The sequence below is a fragment of the Helicoverpa zea genome, chromosome 23, assembly GCF_022581195.2.
Source record: "Helicoverpa zea isolate HzStark_Cry1AcR chromosome 23, ilHelZeax1.1, whole genome shotgun sequence".
Taxonomy (NCBI): Eukaryota; Metazoa; Arthropoda; class Insecta; order Lepidoptera; family Noctuidae; genus Helicoverpa; species Helicoverpa zea.
The window spans coordinates 24,342-35,526 of NC_061474.1; the positions used below are offsets into that span (position 1 = coordinate 24,342).

Consider the following 11,185-nt stretch of genomic DNA (forward strand, 5'->3'; position numbering starts at 1 on the left):
GCACCTGTGTTTGCGCAAGTGCTCGCGCACTATAATATGTCCTGCGCAGCTGGCTGATCTCCTTAAATGAGAACAGCCGCCGTGGCCGAAATCGGCCGTGGACGCCATTATTATTGGGTATTACATAATTTCACCCGGGGTTGCGTTAATGACATCATTTTTAACTTTCGTAAACCCGCTGACGCGGCTCACGGCCATGCAGAATGAGGTTGAGCACGCCCACAGCGCTAAACTGCACACACAGAACGCATTTTTAAAAATAAAGTTATGAAATAAATAAACAACACCTAGGCGGTATGGTCGAAAGCTTTAATCTGCGCTTTGAACAAATAAAAAAAAAACAATTGTCAATGTCAACTGTCAAAGTTAAATAAAGTCAACTTTCAGTACCTAAGGCCACGGCAAAACATCGTACTTGAAATAGGATCAAATAGGATTATTATTGTTTTTAAATCGGGACTTGAATAATCGGCTCATTCTCATTATAGTTTGTTTTTGTCCACAGAATGAGTTAGTGACCCCGTATACTTACTTACTAAAAGAATGTTAATTTAAATGCTAGTTGACACAAAGAGTTTATCAATGGTATAAGCAATAGCAGTATATATTTAGTGAGATAAGGATTAAGGCTGGCAGTGGGCAGCAGGGCAGTGGCGCAGCATGCTGTGCGAGGTGGTGGTGCGGGCGGCGACGCCGCGGGACCTGTCGGCGCGCGCTGAGCTCGTGCGCGCTTGCATCACTGAATATGATTTTGACGCATTCCTCATGTTTTTTTTCCAAGAGGTATATAGGGCTAACAATATTGTTTGTATTAACTCCAAAACTACTGAAACTTACCAAGTAATATATGATTGCTTTATCGAAACTCATAAGAGTGCCAAACCATAATATGTGCTATTAGTTTCTGTTGGATTATGTTAAAATCATAGATTAGGCGACCCACGATTTCACTACATATGATATGAACGCATGATAAATTAGCAATGTTCGAGTTTATATTGAATACCTACTCGGTGAAAATGCAGTCAGTGGGTTGTCTTAGTGGCAAAATTAAATAGAAGCTAAATATATTAATTTGTTTACCAAAATGTGGGATAGTTCACATTAAGGTCTCTGACGAGATCTTACTCATCACCACTTACTCATTAAATATACAAAAGCTGTTACAACGTCAATCTTATTCTTTAAATAACAGTTATCTGGCGATCAGAAAGACAACCCTAAGAGGTGTGTAGCTAAAGATGTTTTTTTATGTTGTATGATCAAAATGAAGAAACTCATAGAATATGATTAAGTTGAGGAAAACAGCACATTTACTCACACATGATAAGTCACTCAACTGATTTATTACATTTTTGGCTTCTGAAAATCACTTGTTTGCTAATCTATCTATTATCCTATATCTATGGTTATAGTCATATACATAGAAAACGAAATATTACTGCATTAAATAAAATCCAATACTTAATCATCTTTAAAAGTAATTTTTAAGTGTTTGATTGGTTTTTATGACAGAATACGCATAGTGCTGCATCTGTAGAGAAACTTCAGAAACTTTTCATATTTGCTAGGCTTTGTGTATGGAATAGAAGAGTTCCAAGTGAGATATGAGTGGATCTTGCCTCATCTGCTGTCTGTGTGTGCCAAAACATAATTTGCCTTGTAATTTTGGAATAAAAAGAACAGAGAATCTTCCTGCTAGGGAAATGTTGTTCCAACAAAAAAAATCACCCAACAAATGGGGGGAGAACTTGTTTGCATGGACAGATAGCTTATATTTGTAAGCCTTTAGGTTTTTGAGACATTGTATAAATAGTTTGGAAAATGTAGATCCACACATTATTGACTAATCAATTGAGATATTACTACAAATCCTAATATATCATGCCTCTTATCTGTTATCAGCATTAGGTAGTTTCTAAATTATAAAGGAAAGTTTCTTCCAATATGTGTGTGTACAGTTGACGCTGCAGGTGTGCGTGCTGTGCGGCGCCGTGCTGTTCATCTTCGCGGGCGCGTCGCTGGCGGCCTGCGCGCTCGTGCTGCCCGCCGCCGCCGCCGCCGCCGCGCTGGCCGCGTGCCTCGCGCACCGCGCCAGCGCCGCCGCGCACCACCAGCGCATGCGCGCCGAGCTGTGCGGCTTCGTGGCCGAGTACCGCGGCCCGCTGTGCAGCGCGCCGCCCGGGCACGTGCGCGTGCGGCAGGCGGAGACGGAGTGCGGCGCGGGCGGCGCGCTGGTGGGGTCGCTGAGCGTGGCGGAGTGCTGGGGCCCGCGGCGCAGCGGCTGGGTGCAGGCGCTGGGCGTGGCGCGCGCGTGGCGGCGGCGCGGCGTGGGCGCGGCGCTGCTGTGGGCGGCGCGGCGCTGGGCGGCGGCGGAGGGGCTGGAGTCGCTGGAGACGTGCGCCAGCGAGCTGCAGGGCGGCGCGCGCGAGCTGCTGCACGCCGACGGGTGACGCTACTTACTGACTCTACTGAAACCAATTCGTTACGTCGTCGCGGCTTGATCCCTGCGTATTAGCAACGTATTCTCTGCGTGCTCGCTCCACCCCATAACTACTTGTGTGATAGCAGCCGAAAATCTTCATAACTATTGAGCCGATTTCAAAAACTCTTTGGGAACCTAGAACTTAACAATCCCTGAGTAAAAGGGCAATATTTTATCTGGGTATGGGCAGTAGTCCCCAGGGGACGCGAGTGAGACCGAAAATCGCTAGTGTAATTATATTTGTATTTCGGGTTCGCAGCGGCCACACCCCGGTAACCACGTTGGCTCGTGGGCTAAACCTATAGAAGGGGGCTTGGTAACAACATCTCCCAAGCCTGATCGGAAATCCCCCGAAATTGTGTCTTGGCTAAATAGCAGACCACCACTGGTGGCAAGACACCGAGGCATCGCAAGAAGGCCTAGAGGCAGCGATAGGGATCGTGTTATCGTATGTCAAACTGCTGCATCTAACATCTAACATCTAACTCTCAACCCGATACCCCTTGGTTAGACTGGTGTCAGACTTTCTGGCTTCTGACTACCCGTAACGACTGCCAAGGATGTTCACTGACAGCCGGGACCTACTGTTTAACGTGCCATCCGAAACACAGTCAATGGTGTCTAAGATATACTTAGAAAGTACATACAAACTTAGAAAAGTTGCATTGGTACTTGCCTGACTTGGGATCGAACCCGTGCCCCCATACTTGAGGTTGGTCATTTACCCACTAAGCCACCACGACTCTGCTTCCGTATAATGGACCCCGATTTGGCGAAGACTAGTGGCGATAGGTTGAGGTAGAGAGGTTCGGGCTGATGCAACCTGAGCTTTGTCTGAGACCTGCACACTAGCGGCTCTGGGGGTGTGAGTACACGCCGTGGTCGTTTTCTCTTTGAGCTGGGGGGACAGAGGGAATCCGGCAGCACCCAAAGCGACAAAGCAGCCCTTTTTAGGGGAGCACTGCTTTCCTTGCTCAGCCTAGAAAAGGTGCCCTAAAAAAATGCTCACCCCAAACACTCTTTGGATAGCAGTAACCACGGCTGCTTCCGCATCTTTTTATTCGTGGTCGACGCAACAATAGTAATAAACTTAAAACACCTTTACTGACTTTTGGTGCATGGAATGTTCGCACCCTTCTCGACCGCGAGACAAACGCCTGCCCAGAACGAAAAACAGCCATAGTTGCTCGAGAACTCCGCCGCTACAACATTGATATAGCTGCTGTAAGCGAAACCCACCTTGCCGATGAGAGCGAGCTAGTCGAGCATGGCGGTGGCTACACTTTCTACTGGAAGGGCACTGCTGCAACAGAACCAAGAAGGTCGGGAGTTGGTTTTGTGATGTGATCAAGAATAATCTTGTGAAGACACTTCAAGAATGTCCAATCCACATCTCGGACTGTATAACCACATTGCGCCTTCACTTAGACGGTGACAATTTCCTTAATGTTATCAGTGTCTATGCACCGACGTTAGGTAGTTCTGACGACATCAAGGATAAATTTTATGAAGAACTTACACAATGTCTCCATAAAATACCGAACAGAGAAAAGATTCTCTTGTTAGGGGACTTCAATGCTAGAGTTGGTCGAGATTATGAAGCGTGGCCTAAAGTTTTGGGTAGACATGGGGTAGGCAACATCAACTCTACTGGCCAGTTGCTGCTTTGTCTATGTGCTCAATTCCAACTTGCAATCACAAACACCATGTTTCGCCTTGCTGCTAAGCACAAAACTACGTGGATGCATCCACGATCTAAGCACTGGCACCTCATTGACTATGCCATCACGAGGCAGCGAGACATCTCTCAGGTCCTAGTCACTCGTGTTATGCGCGGTGCTCATTGCTGGACGGACCATAGACTAATTGTCACCAAACTGCGTCTTTGCCTTCGGCGACCATTCAGGGCTAGCAGGAAAAAGCCTCAGAACATAAACATTGAGAAACTCAAACATCCGGGACCCCGAAGCAAATACGCTGAAACGCTGGCATGTGATATACACTCTCATCAAAATACCGGTGATATTGATGCAGACTGGAACGCTTTATCGTCGTCCATTCTTGACGTAGCCATTAACACCATAGGTCTAAAAAATAAACACAAGCAAGACTGGTTTGATGAGAACGACGAAGTTCTTTCTAAAGCTATTGCCAAACACCGAGAACTTCTCAAGCGCAGTAATAACAGCGCACTTATAAGAGAGAGTGACCGTGAGTTGCGTAAACTCACGAGACACACTAAAGATAAATGGTGGCAAGACAAGCCTCAATACATCCAGTGGCTTGCTGATAGTAATCAGCTCGGTGATTTCTATAGCGAAATTCGCAATCTCCTGGGTACCTCCAACTTCATAAAGGTACCACTAAAGGCGCTGGATGGTAAGTCTGCTGAAAAGCAAAAATTAAGTGTTGGATCGTTGGGCAGAACACTTCAATAATCTACTTAATGTAGATCGAACAGCCGATCTACACTACATAGACAGTTTGCCTCAACTTCAAATAGCAGAAGAATTAGATGATGCCTTGTCTAAACATGAGGTGCTTTGTGCCATCAAATAACAGCAAAATCAGCGTGCGGTTGGCCTAGACCTTATACCAGGTGAACTTCTGAAGTACGGCGGCGAGGAACTGCATTCGCGCGTCTGGGAAATGTTTGTCCTTATGTGGGAGAAAGAACAAGTTCCTGAAACTTTTAAGTTATCACGCGTCAGGGCTCTCAATAAGAACAAAGGCGACCGGTCGGAATGTTGTTCTTACCGCGGTATTTCACTGCTCTCTGTCTCTGGAAAAGTCTTCGCCAGAGTACTTCTAAACCGCCTCAGGAACCTCTCTGAAAAGATTCTGCCGGAAACCCAATTTGGTTTCAGACCAGACAGAGGAACTTGTGAGGCAATATTCGCAGTGCGTCAACTCAAGGAAAAAAGTAGAGAGGAGGGACAGCACTTGTATCTCTGCTTTATTGATGTGGAAAAAGCCTTTGACTGCGTCCCTCGCGAGGCCCTCTGGAAGGTACTGAGAAAGTTGGGGTGTACAGAGAAGTTCATAAGACTCCTGCGACTCCTGCATGATGACATGCAATGTTGTGTAGCGGTTGAAGATGACCAATCGAGCTTCTTCTCCGTCACCTGTGGAGGGAAGCAAGGTTGTGTCCTGGCTTCCACATTGTTTGCATTATATTTCGCAGTTGTAGTCCGGGAAGTATTGACTTCTTCTCTTGAAGGAGTTCGTATTCGTTATCGGACTGACGGCAAACTTTTCAACCTGAATAGACTCAAGGCGACCACAAAGGTGTCCTATGCACATATACAGGACATTATGTATGCAGATGACCTCTGTTTCGTAGCTGAATCCCCTGAAGTCCTGCAACAGCTAGTCACGAACCTTCACAAGCAGTGCTGTTCATTTGGTCTAAAAATCAGCATCAAAAAGACAGAAGTGATGTCTTTAGACAATCACGGACGTCAAGAACTGGCCATTATGCTTGGTGAAGATGTGCTGAAACAGGTCGATCAATTTCGATATTTGGGGAGCACTATAACATCAAAGTGCGACCTTGACGCCGAAATCAATAGCAGAATTGGTGCTGCAGCCGCTGCTTTCGGCAAATTCGACAAGAAGGTCTTCAGCTCCCATGACCTAAAGATATCCACAAAGGTCTCTGTGTATATGGCAGTTGTGTTGCCTTGTATACTCTACTCAGCGGAAACATGGACACCGTACCGACGACCACATCAAGCAACTAGACCGCTTCCACCTCAAATGTCTGCGCAAAATATTAAATATCCGTTGGTTTGATCGTGTGCGTAACACAGAAGTGTTGAGGGAAGCCAATGTAGGTGGCATTGAAGCACACCTCATGAGGAGACAGCTTCTTTGGTGCGGGCATGTACTGCGCATGCCGGATACTAGAGTGGCCAAGCGCATCCTCTACTCCGAGTTGCAGGAGGGCAAGCGGAAACGTGGCGGACAGCTGCTGCGATACAAGGATGTGCTGAAGCGCCACATGAAAAGCTGTTCCATTGACCCGTCTCAGTGGGAGAATCTGGCATCCAACCGCAGAGACTGGAGAAGCCGCGTTAAAGCCAAAGTCTTAGACTTTGAAGCACGCCGGCTTTCTGAGTTGGATGCCAAACGAGATGAGTTGAAAGTTCGACCACCTGTAGCTATCAACTACAACTTTGTGGCTGGTACCCTGACATGTCCGCAGTGTGCGCGGACTTTCACGCACAAAATTGGATACTCCAGCCACATGAGAGCACACGCACGCCATTAGGGTCGAAGTGGTCGCCGTTGCCGAAATCGGCGTGGAAGATTATTATTATTATTTCGGGTTGACTTGGGTTAAGTTTGAAAATAAGAAGAGTGAAAATGATCAGTTGGCGAGTATTTATTGAAGAGCGTGATGCTGTGTGTGTGCAGATGGCAGGTGCGCAGTACGACGCAGCGGCCGGTGCTGGGCGCGGCGCTGACGCTGGGCGTGGCGCAGCTGGGGCTGGAGCTGCCGCACGCGTGACGTTATGCGCCACACCGCAGCTGCCGCGATCCGTCTTTTTTGTAAACACCTAAGCTTGATAAATCTCATTTTTATAGAAACCTAAGTTTGATACTAACAAATTAATGCTTATACATAATTATAATATTTAACTTTAACTTTTGGCGTTTTCTTCCCTATCAATCGTTTTCGTATGTTCTTTCTCCGCTTACATAATTAATTAACGATGACATCACTGCTCAGTGCAGAATAGCAGTCGCAATTTGGAAGCACCCACCAACACCTTAAACGAAAAGAATTGCATTAAAATGGGATCTGTCGTCGTACACTTAGCATAGCTTTTCTCTCATTCGCTCACTCGTGGCCAGACCCTGGTATGGTCGTTTACCTTGAGTCGGTCAGGTCGCTGCGCGTCGGCGCCGGCGGCGGGCGGCGGCGCCAGGTGCGCCAGCAGCCGCTCCCGCGCGTCGGGCGGCGCCGCCTGCGCCGCCAGCACCCGCCCCGCCAGCGCCAGCGCCGCCACGCGCGCCTCCGCGCCCTCCGCGCGCCACGCCGCCGCCGCGCGCGCCAGCCGCGCCACGTCCGCCCCGCCCCCCGCCTCGCCCCCCACCAGCTCCAGCAGCGCGGCGCCCGCGAGCGCGGCGGCCGCGCGGTCGGCGCCGCCCGCGCCGCCGCTGCGCAGCGCGTCGCTCAGCTGCAGCCGCGTGCGAGGGCACGGGAACGACGCTAGCACCACACCGACTAACTCCGATATCTAACAAATATTCGTTATAAATATTTTAACTGACTTTCCGACAACCCTAGATTTTTATTTTATTTTTTTAGTTAGGAACAGTAAAGCTTGAATATACAGTATACAGTACTGAAATAAAAATATAAAAGTTAACAATATTCTAGTCCACAGCACTGTTCACAAATAGATAATATAATACAAAAGCACAAAATATATGCTTGGTTATATTGCAGATAAACTAAATATTTTATCATAATATATTTCTTTTTAAATTAAATACATATATGCACAAAGCTCAGTGACGTATGTCTAGCCAGACGAGAGTTCCTTAATGGGAATGTTTGTATTTTGATATGTTTGTCCGCGTATTCACCGCAGTTTAGCAACCAATTTGAACATATTTTTTTGTTTCAAGAGTTTCGCCAACTGTTTTCAAGGTTGTTGGTATGCATAACGTAGAAACTTAACACCCCGGGGCCCGATTCTCCTAAGTTAATAATATCAAAATCGAATAGAAATCGAATCGCAATATGATCGCAATAGCAGTTTTAACCATATCGGGCATTCTGCTACTAATATAGTGCTACCAATGCTACCAATGGTATTCCAACGACATTCGATTGGTTTGCGATTGGTCTAGGTATACGGTAGTTTGCTCTACAATCATATTGCAATCGTAAATCATTTGCGGACAAAATGATTCATTATTGAATGACAGAGAAGGATAAAAACGTTTATTTCAAAGAAAAAATAGCGGAATGCCACATACTTACGCTTCAATCGTAATCGAGTCGGGATCGGATCGCAGTCGAATGTGAATCGTATGTTGCTTAAGTAAAATTAGGAGAATCGGGCCCCAGGTGTATGTTTCATAACATACATTCCAGTCTATGAAGAAGTCGGTGTCGAGATAAACATAGCTGCATCCTCTAAACACTGACTGCTAAACCGATGCGCCTTTTTGAGTTATTAGAAGTCTATTTAATTTAATTTGATTTTTTGTGAAAAGTTGAACTGGCTAGGTTTTCGTCAATATCGCAGTCCAAATCCAGCTTTACCTGGTCGGGGGTGGCGCGGTCGTCCAGCAGCGCGTGCAGCGCGCGTGCGGCCCGCGGCGCCTCCCGCGTCGCCGCCGCCGCCACCACCAGCAGCAGCGCCGCGCAGCTCAGCACGTCCTCCGCCGGCGGCGCCGCACACAGTGCCTGCGCCAGGCGCGGCAGGCGGCGCGCAGGCAGGCGGCGCGCGGCGGGCGGCAGGCGCGGCGCGAGTGCGGCCCACAGCGCGGGCGCGGCGGCGGGCGGCGGCCGCGCGCGCAGACTGAGCGCGGTGGCGGCGGCCGCCAGCAGCTCGCTTTCGGAGCCGCTGGAGTCGCTGTGGCGCAGCGCCGCGGGCCGCTCGGCGTCGCGCTCGCGCAGCTCCTGCAGCTGCCGCTCGCACTCCAGCTCGCGAGCGCGCTGGGATGCTAACTCCTCCGCCGAAGGCATCGTGAATGAACCCTAACAACATTACAATTTCAAATAAAAAAGACGTGTGGCACTCGGGGACTGCCGCGGTAAAGCTATTGCGTAGATTTTTGTACTATAGGTATATACTTTCATATTACACTATAATACTTAGTGAACGCCAAGGAAAAAGTTACAGGTGAATGTAGTGTAATAATTTCTTCAGACATATCATAAGCTCTTATAACGAGAAATTTAATGAAATAGATTTATTTAACCACCGTTTGGCAATTTTCAAAATTAAATTGCGCAATCAACTATTATAATACTCTAGTTAAGAAAAAGAAACCTTTCTATACTTGTGAATTTTTGTACTAGACGGAATGTAAGTATGATATACACCTACACTAATTTGTTAAAATATTTTTTCTAATACCCACATGATTTATGTACCTACTTCTTTGCCGTATTTTGTTTAATTAATAAGTTATGGAACTTTAAGCCTTTGTGAAACTATGTAACCCTTTGTGTATGTCACACTTTACTGGCCAAGGGCCACACAACAATGTGAGCACCAGGGCCCGGGCCGCAGTATATGCATAGGCGTTTCAAGAGCTTTGGCATACTTATCTATAGTAGGTAGTCCATACTATTCATATAAATGCTTGTATCGTATCGTTAGTAATCGTCTCCGGATTCAAACACAAAGTTGGATTTTGATTTTGTTCATGATTATGCCTTAAGTACCTATCGGTAGTATAGGTATATGTAGTATTTGACTATTAATTAAAGAAATCCACTTTAACGTCAAACTGCAGTTTGACAACCACGAATCTAACCTGTTCAAGTTTTTTCTATGTGACTGTTTGTTTCCTAAATATAAATAAAAAAATATAATAAACAATAAATATGTAAGCAACTGAGAAACTAACAGATTACTAACAGCTGTCTTTTTTTTTGAGTCTGTCAAGCTGTCCTTTGTACATCCTCTGCAGTGGCTGGGACTAATCCAAAGTCAAAAAGTCTTACCAAGGTGTAACAGATGCTCAGGTAACTAAGTTGATGAGCTGAGATAGGCTCCAAGTATGGGTACTCAACTTTTTTTTATTCAAGTGGAAGCCAACACCAGCATAGTCAGGAAAATGCAGGATGAATGATGATATGAGTGTAGGCGGTAGGAATATAATTTTGATATAGGGGAGAAATATCTCTGTATTCCATCGAAACGTTTGCATTTGTGCATCAACAGATTTTTTAAATATATCTGCTTTTGCAGTTTTGCCAAAATTTTTAAAATTTTCTAATTACTGGAGTGTCTCGAATCCATGACTCGTAAACCGCCAAAGCACATTGATAGTTCTGAAGAGCTACCAGACCAGACTTCACTTGATTTACCTGACTTGATAATCATGTTATTCATATCTATAAATCACTACAAAGATTCGGGCGAAACTATGATGAAATAATTGAACACACAAGTTAAAGGAAATTCGCGATAGGTACCGAGTCATTGGCAGACGAGTTGACTTTTATCAGCGGCAGATCATCACAGTCCTCTTCCTCATTCATGATCATCACTGTAAGCGATATTTACGTTGCTGTGAAACAATAGCAAAATTTTCAAATTATCTTTTTCACACGCAGTGGGGCAACGGAAACCGGCAACTCGATTCTCGATCAATTCCTGTTTATAAGTCTCAGTATAAACAAATGTACACTGTATTAATCACAACAAAACTCAAAAGACAACTGTCATTTCGTCCTCTTTGACGTTTGAAACGTCAAATATCTGACATTCCTTATCAGATAATGATAAGAATGACATGGACAATGAAGACTCAGATTATTACGATCAAAAATAGAGCATTCATAAAGTTGGCGCTGTTGGCAATGAATTAACAATTATTCATTGGAAGTTAGCCAAGATATTCTTGAGTTTACATTACTATTTTTTCGTTTGTCCCTTCGCCAGATTTGTTTTCAGTTCATTGAGGAAAATTACACACATTGCTGATTTTTTAACAAGTACAAAG

At 45.8% G+C, this 11,185-nt stretch overlaps 2 protein-coding genes across 3 annotated transcripts; one reads left to right on the forward strand and one right to left on the reverse strand.

Moving 5' to 3' along the window:
• The first annotated feature begins 341 nt into the window (after window positions 1-341).
• On the forward strand, window positions 342-7,135 carry LOC124641686. Of its 2 annotated transcripts, none has more exons than XM_047179855.1 (3): window positions 342-783; window positions 1,974-2,449; window positions 6,905-7,135. In XM_047179855.1, the coding sequence occupies exons 1-3, from the start codon at window positions 661-663 to the stop codon at window positions 6,996-6,998; spliced, it is 693 nt and encodes a 230-aa protein (XP_047035811.1). In that variant the 5' UTR covers window positions 342-660; the 3' UTR covers window positions 6,999-7,135. The 2 variants fall into 2 exon arrangements, with proteins under 2 accessions (XP_047035811.1, XP_047035809.1); XM_047179853.1 differs by having other exon boundaries at window positions 343-783; window positions 1,962-2,449.
• Window positions 6,855-11,128, reverse strand: LOC124641685. Its single transcript, XM_047179852.1, has 4 exons — window positions 10,656-11,128; window positions 8,769-9,206; window positions 7,366-7,731; window positions 6,855-7,260 (listed from the first exon to the last, which is right to left on the reverse strand). The coding sequence occupies exons 1-4, from the start codon at window positions 10,725-10,727 to the stop codon at window positions 7,210-7,212; spliced, it is 927 nt and encodes a 308-aa protein (XP_047035808.1). The 5' UTR covers window positions 10,728-11,128; the 3' UTR covers window positions 6,855-7,209.
• Window positions 11,129-11,185: the final 57 nt, after the last annotated feature.